Source organism: Mytilus trossulus, chromosome 6 (genome assembly GCF_036588685.1).
Source record: "Mytilus trossulus isolate FHL-02 chromosome 6, PNRI_Mtr1.1.1.hap1, whole genome shotgun sequence".
Classification (NCBI taxonomy): domain Eukaryota; kingdom Metazoa; phylum Mollusca; class Bivalvia; order Mytilida; family Mytilidae; genus Mytilus; species Mytilus trossulus.
Window position 1 is genome coordinate 80807085 of NC_086378.1, and position 16763 is coordinate 80823847.

The window sequence follows — 16763 nt, forward strand, 5'->3', positions numbered from 1 at the left end:
TCATAACAATAAAGAAAACTAAAAGCAATTTGCCTACGGTGAATTAAGCACTCTTAGACGTATTTCTCCGCACACTTTTTCAGCAAGAACGGCCATTTTTGTCACATGTTCAATTCGCATCTCACATGACCTGTTGTTTGGCCCCGTGATCAACTTTTGCTATATTCCTGGCAAATTCAAACGATCGTCAAAAAGTCACATGGATATGCTAGATCAAGCACTGGAAGCAAGGTCGGTTCAATTATTCGGAATTTCAACAAAAGTGCACGAAAAAGACCAATGATTGCTTGCATGACAATTTTGTAATGCGACACTGAAGTAAAAATTATGTGTACTTCTGTCTTAATTTTACATTGAAAATTATATACTATAGTTAAATCAAAAATAAAGATCGGTAAAGCAAATGACTGATTATTAACAATGAAGTGCAGTTGTAATTTTATTATATTTTTTTTCTTCAACCAACTGAACCGGCTACATTTATCCTTACAATAATTGTGCATCCTTGTATTAATGTAGGTTACAGATTAAAATTTAAAGTGTCATTAAGACTAAATTTACCCAAGAAACCTGTGAGTCAATTATATTAAATCTAAAAAAAAATTTCCAACATTCTGATTCATCATGACATTCATATTATTTATAAAACACTGCCTTTGTACTATATGGCTAATGATTAATTAATGTGAAAAAGGTAAGATATCAAATTTTAGGATTATGAACTCTTTAATGGTTGTTTTTCAACAAAAATTGTAAATTTCATAAAATTTTATCAAAAAAATATTAAAATAGCCTTTCACATTTTTACTTTAGTATTAATATTGGACAATTTGGTACTTAATGATAAATTACAGCATACAGCTACTATTAAGCTAGCAATGGTTTTGTAAATAATACACCAACCATTTTGCCAACATGATAAATGGTAAAAACAATCGAGTAATATATAAACAATATATGCTTAAAATGTTGAATATGAAAATCTATTAGTTGGGATTTTGTTATAGAACAGTACTACAAATGGTGTAATACACTGTAAGCAGATTTAAAGAAATGGTGCAACTACAGTTGCACCATTTACAGTTCTGACATTGAATATTCCTCTCTCCAATTTCCATCCATATCAAAATTGTGGTATGATTCTTAATTGGAATCTGTTTTTTCTATTTAAGTCTTTTATAAATACATTGTAGCTGTATGACTTCAAATTCAATCATGTTGAATTCTAGACAGTTCGGCACCCAGACAAATCGGCAACTACCATAGACAAATCGGCACCCGTGAAAGACAAATCGGCATCCAGACAAATCGGCACCTAGACATAGACAAATCAGCACCTTAAAAGTTGTATTTTTTTCTGTAAAAAAAGAAATACATTTTCCCCGATAGCTCCGTCATCTGCAAACTGTGACATTTGCAGATGACGGAGATATCTGGCTAGAAAGAGCATCCCAGAAGTGTTGACCTTTATATACGTTTCTAGGTATTTACTCATTATGGCTTGCACACGCTGTTATGTTTAAGGCTTTTAACATTAAAACAATAAAATATTGTTTTCAAGTATTGTGTTGTGTTAACAGATGTAAGGATCAAACGAGAACACAAGCTGCAAACACAAGCTATACACTTTTGATCTCTATTGAGGAATTGTTAGATTTAAACATAAAATACTGATTAATGCATAACTACAATTAATTATGATTTAATTATGATTCAATTTAATAATGTTTATTCAAACAACAACTATCAACAACATATCTAACAATCAATTATGATTTAATTAAATTATGTTTATTCGTACATAATCTTTAAGAGCTTATTTAAATGATGATTATTCTTTTTGTAATGCATATTTTATATACAAATAATAATATCTATGCAACAATTCTTTAATTTTTGATAATAAATTTATTTTTAAAAACGAGGTGCCGGATTGTCTTGGTGCCGATTTGTGCGGATACCGAAATGTCCAAAATGGATGCCGAAATGTCTTCGGACTTGGGTGCCGATTTGTCTTGTTACCAATCATTTTACATTCTGTATTTCAAGCAATTTAATGATGTTTAATTGTCACTTTATTTGTAAGACCAAGAAATATTCAATATTTGGTGCCTTTTGTGTGATAATCTTCATGGGACATTTTTCTCTACACCTTTTGGTATTCCCTCATCTTCATTTGATGAGATATTGATAAACAGAAAGGTTGAACAAGTAGTGAGGATTGCAATGTGCTTCCCATACAACCACATGACAACAATACAGAAAAATGCAACATTGTTCTTATTTTTTTTTTTATTGTAGTGAACAAAAGAATCATGATTCCAACAATTCAGATGATGTCACTTTAACACACCATGACCCAGGTATTTATATTTATATGCACATGCAAAATTACCGAAGTTATACTTGTGATCTTTTACAATACATGTTCTTCAAAAATTATTGGTTATGACATGTCCTGTGAATTCAAGGATATTATTTAAAAGGACCATGATGAAGCAATTAATTTCAGTCACTTGAATATACATTTTGGAGTTTTATTTTGTCTTACATCAGTAATTTAAAGTCACTGAGAAAAAAAAGAAATTAGTTCAGGAACAATTAAAACAGTGTTTATCTTTAGCCATCTGTGCAATCACTACTAACCATGCTAACTGCAGGTAATTATATATATACATTATATCATACTCATATACCTACATATTTTTTTTTTTATAAAATGTTTATATTTTAAACAGGAGATCATGAAGAACATGCAACAATAGCAAATGTACAAACAGTTGGAGGACAAGCTTTAGCTCTGGATCCAAATATTCAGTATCAGCTCAGGGCTGATACAGGGCAAGGTAAACACATAATAAGCAATGGATTGTTGTCACATGGTTAATGATATTACATGAAGCAGTCTAATTCTTAGTGATACACTTTATACATACATCAGAATTCTACAATATTATCAATTTATTCAAAAGTTTTAAAAGAATCTGTCATTTGGCGAGCAGGTTAAACTAAATAAAGCATGTTTAGCATGTTTAGAGAGTCAAAATATAACAAATAAAACAAGTTTTATAAACTTGAAAAAAACCAACTCTGAACACAAGGTTGATTTAAAAAAAACGGTAACAATATATGTCTTATTCAACATTGAACACTCTTGTTTTATTTACTGATAAAACAAATGATTTTTGTCTGACTCCTATATGATTTTTATAAATATTTATAGTTCTTATATTGCTTTTCTTCGGCTATTTTCTTGCTGAATGCTAGATTATGATGAATAAATATATGATGAACAAAATGATGAAAGTATTTGCAAAATGTATTGGGAGTCAATGGGATACAAACCAAATCTTATAAACATGATAAACAAACTAGTCATATGATAATGAATTGTCATGAACATCCTCAATATCCCACTCAATGTTTTACTTGTAAATCTTGTTCAACGGTTTGGTATTTAAATAAATTATATTTACATTTTCTTCAGGATTTCATCTTAAATGGTAGTGTTGAAATTCTTCTTTCATGTAAATACTTAGGAAACAAAATAATGTCATGGTTGTGAAAGATGAAGTCATTCAAGGATATGATAAGATTTTTGTATTTTACAGGTCAAGTGACTTACAGAGTAGTACAAGTAGCAGGTGATGGCAATGAGACGACAGCACAAGTTGTTGCAAGTAATGCTTTCCCACAGGTAACTCAGGTAAAAACTGGGGCAGCACACCTAGAACAGAGAACCCTAGTTTATTTTTATGTTTTGGGGAAAGATCTAGTTAATTCAGTAACTATCTGAAGTTTTACTTGCCATGAATTTTAGCTATGTTTTGAATCACAGATTTTCATTTCATTATAGCAATGAACATGGATTGGAAAGCAGTGATATTTAACTAAGAAGATGTGGTATCATATGAGTACCAATGAGAAAACTCTCCATCCAAGTCACAATTTATGAAAAACTTATGAACCACATCAAACGACAACTACTGAACATCAGATTCCTGACTTAGGATTATACAAATACATTAACAGATTATAATATCATGATAAAACTTTTGTATCTTTGCTAAAATCCTGGTAAAGCAGAAGATGGAGACACATTTGACTCAAAAATGATACCATATGATATACAACTGCATGAACTGGGAGGAAAATTTCCAAAAAATCTGTGAAATGGAAAAAGTATAGGTATTAAAAACCAAATCTTTTTTTCATTAACATTGTCTTGTTGTTCAGATGTATCAGTAATTTTGTGTCTTTTTGCCATTGCTTTCATTAAAGACTAACATTTGTTTGTAATGGTGTTTTCCATGTTAATTTAGTCCAGTATTGCTTGTAAAACTCGATCAAAAGTTTGTTGACTTATTATGATTTTATTATAAATACAGAATTCAGGTCTAAGCTTTAATATTTTATCAGGCAGTCATACAAAGTCCATTCAGTAATGGAGGGAGTCCCACACTTGAAGGACAAGATACAAAGTTTACATATTTCCCTGCTGTCAGTGGGACAGGTGTTGAAGCTTCACAACCTGAGGTCATCTCAACAGCAGGCATGGCTGGACAGGTCACTACTGCAGGTGAGAGATTATCTTCTTGATGGACTTAATTTATCTTCATCCCCTAGAGATTCTAATTTTCGGAATTTCAATGGGTTTTTATATTGGTTCTACTGTTAATAATTTGTTTTAAAACTTTGAATGTCTTCATAAATCTATTTTAAATCAATTGTTTTTGAAATTTTCTATGATTGTGCATGTTGAGAGTATTATAATGGTGTAATTTATCTTTATAGGAGGATGGGCACAGGATGGTTCTCTTGGTCAAGGTAAGACTTCACAATTACAAAAAAATATTTGTAGTAAAAAAAGAAAGTACAATCGAAAAAACATAACGAAAAACATACTATAAACAGGTCTCTTCAAATGATTAGACCTGCGAAAATTAGACTTGCCTGACCATTTTCTACACCGTCGCTTCATCAAAAGTTTAAAAATTCTAAAATTAATTTGATTAAGTTCATTTTGTTAAGAGCTGAAAAGATGAGTTGGACTTTGATAATTTTAAAACTGGGACTTGTTTATTAGTACCTGAACTCATCTGTAGAAAATCTCATTGTGGTATGAAAGTATTCTAATTAATAGAACTTTTGTGAGCTAGATTCGGTATTAGCATGAATTAGAAAAATTCTAGGTGATTTATTCAGCAATTGTAAGCGTTAAAACCATCAGATCTTCCTTAAATCCTGGAAATTGACCTCCAGGACTAAAGTTACAGTAGTGACAATATTCTCATAAAAAGAGAATAATGCCAATTGTAAATTGGCTGTTGTAGATACATTCAATTTAAACTAGTAATCATTACAATGAAAATAATAAAAATAAAACCAATAAAAAATCATTGAAATGCCAGGATAGCAGTTTCCCTATCTATAAAAAAAGAAGGATAAAAACGTTTTTTGAAAGTTTTTAATTTTATTTCTTAGAAATTAAATGATAAAAATTGGTATCCAGCTTCTAATATTATATACATAATATCAATGATAGGTCAGTTTTATGTGATGATGTCACCACAAGAAGTTCTCCAGGGACAGAGAAATATTGCACCTCGCACAGGATTTGCCACACCTAAAGTTGAAGGGGCAAGGTCAGGGAGAGATGACAGAAGGAGGGCCACTCATAATGAAGGTTTGTTTTGATGGCACTTTTTACACTTTGTTTGTCAGTCTACAATAAAAATGAAATATATATTCATTTATATAACAGACTTTTCCAGCTAAGCAAGCAGGTTTCGGGGTTATAGCAAAAACTGATCGGCTAGGAGTCAAAATAATATGTCCTTACATGTATATCTTCTTGGGACTGTTAACTTCTAAAATAGTATGTTAAAAATATTTGCTCAACATGTCTGTCAAGTAAAAAGCAGAACTCACATTCATAAAGCATTACAGCTATTACATTAATGCTAGCAAGACAAATCTTTGTTTGGCTTGCCTGCTTTGCTTGAATCAGTGTTTGCTTTACTAGCAAAGCAAGCAAGCCAAACAAAGATTTGTCTTGCTAGCATTAATGTTTTAGCTGTAAAAGTTAACTTTCTGAATGTTCCCTTATTTGCCATTGGAATTAAAACATGTCTATTTGTTTTCTGAAGTTACATGATTGATAAATAAGCTGATCTGTGTATTAAAAACAAACCAACAGTACAAATGAGAAAATGTAAGAACTTTTTACACTATGAAATATTACTTTCAGGACCATGAAGCCTTCATTGACTTATAAATGCAGAATGTGTAATGATAGATAATTTTATATGCAAGGATTATTCTATATATATTTAAATTTCAGTTGAACGACGAAGGAGAGATAAAATTAATAACTGGATAGTTCAGTTATCAAAAGTAGTACCAGACTGTTCCTCCGACCATACAAAACAAGGGCAGGTAACCAATAAAGTAGGCATAAAATTATTACAAATATCTTGCACTTATTATACATTCATTTTAATTGGGCACTACCACTTTTAATGGTTTGAAAAGAAGAGTTTTTAAGATGGGAAAGTCCATTCAAAATTTCTATTATTTGATGTTATGAACATGTTGAATGAGATTAAAGGGGCCATCCTTAATTCTATCTGGTTTTCACGATTTTCTTTTCACTTTATAAAATCACAAAATTTGGATGACGACTAATTGAAATGAATTCACTGTTTGTATTGTCTCCTTCATGATTCCCAAAATGAATGTTTATATTCATGTTATAATGCATTAACAAAAATGCAGAGTATTTATAACTGCATGCTAATTAGAAACACAAAAAAAACACAAAAATAATATTTGTTTGGCCAATAACACAGCCATATGCACTTGTTTGTCATCATTTTATTGGAAAAAAAGATGCACTTGTTTCATGTTTAAATTGTATCATTTGAAAGCTTGTATGCATAATGACTGATGCCAGCCCCTATAGAAGTAAGAACTGCTTCAATATAAAAATATTTTTAAAAGGAGATTCTATATGAATGCCAATGACTGAATGAGACAACTAACTACTAATGTTCAAATGAAGTATATGTTTGCAGTTATATGCAACAGAACAGCCTTCAATAATAAGAAAACCCCATACTATATAGTTGGCCATAAATTGCTCACGCATGAAAAATGTTATTAATTCAAACAAGAAAACTAACAGCCTAATAATTATGAAAATCAAACATGACAGATATGAACAATGACAACCACTGAACTACAGATTCCTGAGCAAGTTTTAGAATTGTCAAAACTTCCACAATCAAAAGACATTCAAACCTTTAGAGGAATGATCAACAGTATAACATGTAAAAAAAAAGACATTAGCCTTTTGATTAACAGACTTTAACGTCTGACATTTTCTTGGTTGGATTTACTAAGTAGTATTTAAAGGATGGAAGAAGAAATAAAGGGTGTATTCTTTATCATTAGAAAGATCAACAGACAACATGATGAACATAGGGAAAAAAAGACAAAGATTCCTCAAAACACTTCACATCTATAATACTAAAGATTGAGGAAAATGACCCTAAACCAAAAAATATTTAAAAAAAAAAATTCAACAGTCCTCAAAATTGGATCATTTTTTTTAAAATTCTGATTTCCACTCAAAGGTTAAAAAACATAGTTTTGTAAAGAATCAACACAAAGCTATGATATGATGTGGGCTACCAGTAATTAAACATTTGATGAATTCTGTTGTTTTGGGGCTACTTCTTATAGTTGCCACTTATATTAAAATTCATTAGCCAACATAAAATTCATTTATATTCTTTTTTTTATTTCAGAGTAAAGGAGGAATTTTATCAAAAGCTTGTGATTATATAACTGAATTAAGAACATCAAATGCTAGAATGGCTGAAAATTTAAAAGAATCTGAACGTTTACAAGTAGATCTTGAACTTCTCCGACAACAGTGTGAAGAACTGAAAAGTGAGAATCAAATATTACGGACACAATTACAGCAGCATGGTATCATCCCAGACATTTCTGGAACAGGATCATAGTGCCTTATTAAAGCATGTCTCATTTTATCGCATTTGATTGTAAACAATCAAAAGGGGGCATGTCAGAACTTCCTTTCTGACAGTAGATAATGTAACATATGGTAGCCATTCATTATTGATAACCATTAGAAAATAGTTTTCAACCCTTTAGGAGGTTTTTCACAGTAATTGCAGCTGAATTCCAGAGCAGAATCAAAGGGATACACTGAAAATAGTTCTATTCTACAATCATATTGTTTGGTGGTACTGAATTGTTATTTTTCACTGGCTTACATTGTTGCATGGCCATTTTAGCAGAATATGCAGTGCTATGGACAAAATTTCATGCAATGTTTGTAGACAGTAGCATTTTGAGAGGAATGATTCTTATTCCCGTCTGTCTCAGAAGAGGAAAAATTGTATGTAGAAAAATGAAACATTATAATCTTATGACTAGGTACCACAGTAAAACCTGTTTTATCCAAACCTATTTGGGACTTGAGACTTTTTGGGGTTTTAGACGATGTTCTGTTTTATCAGGTTCACAACGCTTACAGTTGGTATGACATTGTTTAAGAACATGTTTGGTTGATACAGGTTTTCGGTTTAGCCAGGTCTCACTGTCTAGGTATTCATATCAGATATTTGAATTATTTATATGTTATTACATTGTACTTGTATAACTTATTTCTGATTTTCTGGTTATTTAATTATTTTTTTGAGAAACAAAATGCAATATTATTTAGAAAAAGTTCAAAAAAAATAATAATTGTAAAATCATTCTTCACTAATGCAATTTTTCAAATTAATTAAAATCTTAACCATTAGCTTTGAGAGGGAGAGAGAAAAAAAATGTTTGTTTATTGTGCTTTATACAAGATAAGTTCTAAAATTACACAACTTACAAAAACCAGTTGAAGCTTTCTGGGGCCTTGTTCAAACAATGTATTGTGCATAAAACTTTTTAAAGAGACGGGTTTAAACTTTTGAAAAGACATTTCACAAACAATTTCAATGGCTTTACATGTAATTTGTCTTTTAAAAATTATATCAACTACTAAAACTTTAAAGTGTCCACTTTTCAAACTTTTTCCTAACTCAACTCTGACATTGCGTGTGACCTTTCTTTTTACATTTTATTCATCCTCTTAAGGATGTACTTAGGTGAAGTAAGGTGAAGGGAATAAATTAAGAAGTTAAAATTGATACTATAAGCTGGTAGAGCATCAATTAAGGATAAAAATAAGCTAAAAATATTGATAGGTCATGGACCAACTTTTCGAGATATTTGAGATTTAAAATATGGCGGGAAAAGGCTGACTCGGCATTTTACCTTATATTTGCATTGGTATTATTAATATGTCTCATAGCAAAAGAAAGAAAATTGAGAATCTTCTAAAATTTTGGTAAAAGAGCTATTTAATGAGCTATTACGTCTTATATGAAAAAATAAATGGGTGTTATGGGGCAAAATATTTTACATTGTTTTGTATGGAAAAACACTAAGGAGTCCGAACATTTGACACAGATTCAAAACCTCGCCTAAGTACAGTCATAATCAATGGAGGAGAAAACATTTTTGTTTTATCAGGGGTACAAATACATTCAGTACCTTTTATAATTTTACTATTTAAGTTTGAAAGAGTCATTAAAATAATTAAAATATTTTAATAAATTTTATTGAACAATACATATTTTATTTCACCAAATATTTTTCTGATTAAATTCAACAACTGATCACTTTTAAAAGCATGCATATGAGAAGCAGGTTTTCAACATTTGATATAAAAAAAACGAGAATTGCTTACTGTAATCACAATATTCCCAGCACTTATAAAGATAAGAACCCAAAAATAGAATCAGATTAAGATTAGTAACTTTTCTACCAATGTATTTTCTCACTGATAAAAGAACATGTTCATGATTTCATAATTTCACTTGTTAAAACATGAAGTTGATACTTTCATGACTTCTCATATATCATAATGATAAATGGATAACATATTTAATTTCTTTAAATAAAAAACCTGCCTGGTTTGTTTTATTTATGCAATTGGGAAGATTTATACCAATCTGATTAAAATGTATTGTCTTTTATTCCTGATGACACATGTTGCATGAAAATCTATTGATTCCTTATACCATATAGCGGATTATTTTCACGGAAGTAAAATTTTCGTGACTTTCATTGAATAAGGTATAAATGAAATATTCAATAACAATACATTTGCATGCACACTTTTAAATTGGCGGAATTTATATTGCCGATTTTATTCTATCCACAAAAATAAGTGAAAATTAACACCGTGCAAAAATAACCTGCTATACGGTATAGGATGAAAACTTGTTGATAACAGATTGGCATTAATTTTTTATGTATTGAACATAAAACAGTAACAACTTAGAATCTACTTTTAATCAAGTTTGGAATTATACACGTAAAATGTAACTCTTTATGTTGTGTTTTGTTTAAATGGCAAGATTACATGTGATCATGTTTGTAAAATATGGCCTTATCTGTAAATGTGTAACATTGTAAATATAAAAGAGTTTTTATGACAAGTGTTATATTGATGTATATTTTATTTGACATTTTTTATTTACATGGATTACAGTAGATAGAAAAGTAGAGCATTGTAAAAAGATTATAATATTATATACTGACTTATGGTTTCATTGGAACACTGCAAAATAGATATAGGAAGATGATTCTCACCTCTACCTGACCTTGAAAATGAAAAACGTTTTTCTTCAATGTAGATTCCTTTTGATCTTGCTGACTGACAATTTCCTTTCTCAGGGAAGTCAAGTGATATAAAAAATCATCACTGGAAACGAATGGGGGAACATGTACCCATTGTCAATGAAATTTACAATATCGTCATAGGTTAAAAAAGCTATAAACAGGTTAACATTGGTCATCTCAACTGGAATGCGTTTTTTCACTTTCACCATACCAGCTCAAGCGAGAAAATCAATCTCGTGGAGATTTCCAACAATAATCTCTAAATATATATAATTGCAGAACAGAGATAAACTGATACTGATTCTTTAGAACCAAAAGTATGTTTGGTTTTATTTGTTGCTTGAATGAAAATTTCAAATTCAGTTTGAATTGTAAATTTTTTTATGAGGCTTTACTTATTTTTATGATGGAACGATATCCATATATGGTAAGAAAAGAACATTTAAAATACACATGCATGTATATCATATATATAGATTTTTATTTTCAAATTTCCAGTGGTCATGATCAACTGTTATATGTTTACAATCTAAAGCTGATTTTTTTTATGCTTTGTTTATTTAAATTTTCACTGCCTGAAGAAAAGAATCATTGTCATAGATATTAAAGGAACTTAATTTTAACAATGCTACATCATTTGAAGGTCAAATCTGTGAGTTGTCAAATAGCTTATTTGAAATGAAATCCAAAAATTGTAAAAAAACATGATACAGTTCATTGTCACAGTATTTTTAGTTCATCCAAATTTGTTATAGATATAAATGCTAAAAAATGTAAACTATAAATACTATCATATACATTTCATTAAATGAAAGTACGACCAAAACAAAAAGATCTGTGTATTTCATTTGCATAGCATTTGCTTGATATCATACCATTTACCATTTATTTTTTTGTAACAATCAGGTTCATTGCTATAAATAAAGTGCATTGAATTATCATAATTGTATGTGTCTCATAAGTAAAAAAATACTACAGTTTCATTGAACTTGAAGAATTGAGAAGTTATTTGATCATTATAATTTATTTAATGTAGACTTTATAAAAAAAATAAATGCAAATTCTTGTCATATTCAAACTAATCAAATAAAGTATTCACTTACAGTTTTGGGTTGTTTTTTTTTGTACGAAATTTATTTTTCACAAACATTCTAAAAACCAAATGCCAAATCCAATATGAAATTAATATTTGTATCATACCATTCCTTAAAATCAAAATAAAAAAAAAAGTTAAAAAAAACCCAGCATTCTGTATTATCAGCATTCACAAAAAAAGTTCTTTCAAGGAAACCTTAATTCTGAATATATTCAAAAACAGAAAGGATAGTAGCATAATTTCGGAAATTCAATTGCAAATAAATATTGAGGTATTAATTTTAAAGATGATGTTGCAGAAAAATCAGCCTAGTTTATCATTATTTATCATTTACTAATTACTTTATCATAAATAACATTAATCATTTGTCACTGTATTTTGTTATAATCATGTTGTTATCACATTAAAAACTAGAATAAAATTCTAAACAACTAATCATGCTTGCTTTCCTTTTTAGCTCAGACATCTGGCCCTGCTATTGCCATCACGAGTTGGTTGACCGTTATGGAATAAATGTTTCACATATGATATGAGATATGTTTCTTATGTTATAACTATGATCCCCTCCCCTTTTCATGAATGTGACCTACTGAATTACACCATTTACCAGATTTGTAATAACATAAGCTCACCCTTCTGCAGCACCTGGCTGAGATCACCCCATTTTTTGGTGGGATTCTTGTGCTTAGTCTCTAGTTTTTGGGGAAAGACGGTTTCAAGCCGTCAATCCCCTATGGGGTTGACCAGAGTGACACTCCCTCACATCATTCATTTTGTTTTTATACATGATATAGTGTGGAAAACCCCCCAACAAATCTTACTTAGATTGAAGAGAAGGAGACCCAGAAATGAATAGTTTGACTTTAAACACTTTTTTACACATTTCCCTTCTGTTTCTCACGAAATTATCGTATCTTAGACTGTCCTTTTCACTTTTAACGTTTATTTTACAATCCGGAAAAATTAGTATGACGAGATATTCTAAATATATCCAACCTACATTGTATTTTATAGTGACGTCATTCTTGGAAGAAGCAGGGATATCCTTCACCAGTTCACTGGTTATTTAAATCATTCTTAGAGATCGTGCACTAATTATAAATTTCTATTTGTTAAATCTAAACATTATATTGTTCACTGTAGATGATTTAAACATCAACAACTTTCAAAATAAACAAAGATCGTGGGGTTACATGAGACAGGGGAAAGAAACGATTTTATTACTTTTTTCGGGTCTCACTAATTAGAGACAAAAAGCGTCAAAAAGCGACAAGAAGCGTCAATAAGACTATTTAGCGACAAGAAAAAAATATTCTTCTTGTCGCTTCTTGTCGCTAATTAGTGAGACCACTTTTTCTGTAAAAATTCTGAGAATCTTCCTCCAATTCAGGAGCACCTCAATCAGAGACATGTATACTAAATGTATTTATATGTCTCTGCCTCAATTGATGAGTAATTATCCACTAAAACAAAAGTTAATGTATTTAAACACTTCAAATGTGACATTTTTGAGTAGTCTTCTATTAAAACTAAATTTTTGTGTACCTACATAATCATTGTAATGGTAAAAAAAATAGTAATAAAAATTTGCATTTTGTAGTTTAAACATATTTATTATTTACAAATATTTCAAAATTAAGATTTGGAAACAAGCTTCACACAGTTTACATCACTCATATTTTTTTTTTTATTAGTAACTGTTTCCCTGTGATGAGAGTTGTAACTCGGAACTTTAACAATGGAAATTTAAAACTGAATAGATTTTTCAGTCCACACTTTCAAAAAAAAAAACTTAAAAATCCAAGAGTACTGTCACAAAAAATGGTAAATGGCCCTAGCCTGCAGTTCAGTGGTACACAATCAAGATTTCAAAAAATATTGTAGTTGTTGTGAAATGACAGAATTCAGTTGAGTTTTAGATAATTAGCTATCAACTTTAATCAAATGTTTAGATTTAGAAGATGCAGAACTCTTCCATTGGTCCAAATTGAATCCTAAACTAAGGAAATGAAATTACATCAACAACAATTGATTTTAATAATGTCAACCTTTCTACATGTTCTAACTGTTCTCTTTTTCATTCTTCATATGAAAACTATAAAACGATACCCCACTCCCCCTTTCCAAAAAACATAATTAAATAGAAACAAGGGCCGTCTTTCCCCTCAGAGCTATTCAGCTCTTTGATTTTTTGTTGTGTCTTGTGTACTATTGTTTGTCTTTTTCGTTTTTAGCCATGGCGGTGTCAGTTTATTTTTGATCTATGAGTCTAACTGTCCATGTGGTATATTCCGCCCTATTTTGCATCAATCATCGTAACTATTTGTCTGCGTCTCAGTGCCAAGTCAACTTGATCAAAAAAGTAAAAAAGTGTAAAGTTCAAATTATTGTCTTAAATTTTAAAAATTATAACAGAGAAAAACCAGATTGGGTCCAAATACATGGATGCATACATGGATGCCCCATCCGCACAATCATTTTCTATGTTCAATGGACCGTGAAAATTAGGGAGAATCTCTTAATTTGGCATTTAAATAAGAAAGATCATATCATAGGAAACATGTGTACTAAGTTTCAAGTAGATTGGACTTCAACTTCATCAAAAACTACCTCGACCGAAAACTTGAACCTGAAGCAGGATAGTCGGAGGTAAAAAACAAGAGATGAGCAGACGGACACACAGACCAGAAAACATAATGCCCATGAATGGGACATAAAAATATGTCATAAAACATTCATATTTAAAAGATTTTCTTACTTGGCTTATTTAATTACAAGTTACAACCCATAACTAAACAGATGACTCCTAGTATAAGTTGTTACCATTATATTGCAATCCTGTTTTTATGTCCCACCTATGATAGAACAAATTATACTACGATTCATCTGTTTAGTTATGGGTTGTAATTAATTAAGCAAAGTTAAAGAAAATCTTTTAAATACAAATGTTTTTGCTGGACATATTTTTATGCCCTATTCATTGGCATTATGTTTTCTGGTCTGCTCATCTCTTCATTCGTCTGTTCGTTAATCCCTCTGTCTGTCCTGCTTCAGGTTTAAGTTTTCGGTCAAGGTAGTCTTTGATGAAAGTGAAGTCCAATCAACAAATTTTAATGACAAATTAGACTTTTTATCCCAATTCAATGGTCCACTGTAAATAGAAAATGAGAGTGTAAGTTTCAGGTTGAAGTTCTTGGTCAAGATGATTTTGGATGAAGATAACACCATAACTTGCATAAGGAAAATAAAAAATAGGATGATCCGGGGGTTGGGTGGTAAATATCAATGCCGAAGGATAGATAACGCCATAACATGCACAAGGAAAAGAAAAATAGATAATCAGGACGGAGTTAAAACAAAGATCAAAATATATATATATACTAGAACACACCCGTGATATCACGGGTCCGTGACCGAATTAAAGTATTACCCTGTGATTATGACCCGTGTACATATAGCATATTTATCCTGAATACACCGTTTGGTGGTGCGCCCGTTAGATGCGGAACGTACAGATAAGGTAATAGGTAACAGGTGAATATACTATTGGTATCGGTATCGGACTCGACCCGGAACTTCTTAATTATTGGCAATATCAATTATGTGGAAAACAAAAGGGCCTGGAGTGGTGTAATTTTTAATCTACACCTTTATACTATATTAGTTATATATAAAGTTGAATTCTGTGAATCGTCGTTTTTACGTGATGACGGCTGAAAAATTGGACCTCGTAATTTTAGTATTATAGACAATGCCATAACATGCATAAGAAAAAAGAAAAACATGATAAAAGCATGGGGATTGATCAGAGGCAGCTTATAGTGAGCAGGGGGGCTCGGGCGCCCTTTTGTGGGAAAAAAATAGGTTGATTATGTAGAGAAGCACTGAAGCATGACTGGAATGGTTCCTTCTTTTACAGTCATTTTCCCTCCTCTTAGGAACATTTCTGGATCCGCCACTATTAATATCAAAATCAGAAGGATATAAAGATATACATAACGCCATAACATGCACAAAGAAAAAAAAAGAGACAAGCAAGGGGGAATCAATACCCAAATCGAAATTTATAGATAACTTCCTAAATGCATAAGGAAAAGAAAAACAGACGATGAAAGGGAGGGGATTATTTTATATTAATATCGAAGGATAGATACCACCATAATATAATAATAATAATAATAATAAAATTCTTTATTAAATGAAGGTAATACATGTTAATCTTCCATGAGGCCTTTAAAACCTACTAATACAAATAGAAAACGGAAAAAAATACATACAAAATAAAATACATAATACAGTTAAATATAGCAGCTTAAATATTGAATAAGTACATATGCATTCAGTAGAAACAGAAAAAATACATTAGTTTCCTGCACCTTTATTCTGTTCAGTTAGAAAATAGTTTGAACAGTTGGTCTTAAAAATGTATCTCAATTATCTATTTCTTTAATATTATTTGGTAAATTATTCCAGGTAATAATACTAGAATATTTTTAAATGTTCTTTTAAAAAAATCAGAATTAGGTCTTAGTCCATGAAGAAGTCCTGATGTTGTCAACATCAGACAATAATTACAAAGATCAGCACAAGCAGTAAAAGAAAGATAATAAGGTGCTAGACCATTCATACACTTAAACATTAACGCAGCTTGAAAATAGTGTATCCTCGTAAATATAGTCATCCATGCAAGTTTTTTTAAACATTACTGTTGATGGAAAATCAAAAGAAACAGATAAAACTAATATAGCAGCCCGTTTTTGGAGCTTATGTATCCTCTCCAGATTACTGTTTGTGGTAAGACCCCATACTGTACAACAGTAGTCAATAATGGGTTATATATATAGCTATTGTAAACTAGAGGCTCTATAGGCCTGTGTCGCTCTCCTTGGGTCTATGTGCATATTAAGCAAAG

At 30.5% G+C, this 16763-nt stretch overlaps 1 protein-coding gene across 2 annotated transcripts; it reads left to right on the forward strand.

Moving 5' to 3' along the window:
• The first annotated feature begins 51 nt into the window (after nucleotides 1–51).
• LOC134721984 (upstream stimulatory factor 2-like) lies at nucleotides 52–12141 on the forward strand. Of its 2 annotated transcripts, none has more exons than XM_063585374.1 (9): nucleotides 52–231; nucleotides 2302–2363; nucleotides 2739–2846; nucleotides 3612–3706; nucleotides 4420–4579; nucleotides 4795–4827; nucleotides 5546–5686; nucleotides 6344–6450; nucleotides 7812–12141. In XM_063585374.1, the coding sequence occupies exons 1-9, from the start codon at nucleotides 200–202 to the stop codon at nucleotides 8028–8030; spliced, it is 957 nt and encodes a 318-aa protein (XP_063441444.1). In that variant the 5' UTR covers nucleotides 52–199; the 3' UTR covers nucleotides 8031–12141. The 2 variants fall into 2 exon arrangements, with proteins under 2 accessions (XP_063441444.1, XP_063441445.1); XM_063585375.1 differs by having other exon boundaries at nucleotides 3612–3697.
• The last annotated feature ends 4622 nt before the right edge of the window (nucleotides 12142–16763 follow it).

Bases quoted from the DNA above. Each gene is read 5' to 3' on its own strand.
- LOC134721984 (XM_063585374.1), top strand. From the start codon at position 200: ATGGATATGCTAGATCAAGCACTGGAAGCAAG. The intron at 4,580-4,794 runs GTGAGAGATTAT...TTATCTTTATAG, and splicing joins TGGACAGGTCACTACTGCAG to GAGGATGGGCACAGGATGGT. The intron at 4,828-5,545 runs GTAAGACTTCAC...TATCAATGATAG, and splicing joins GGATGGTTCTCTTGGTCAAG to GTCAGTTTTATGTGATGATG.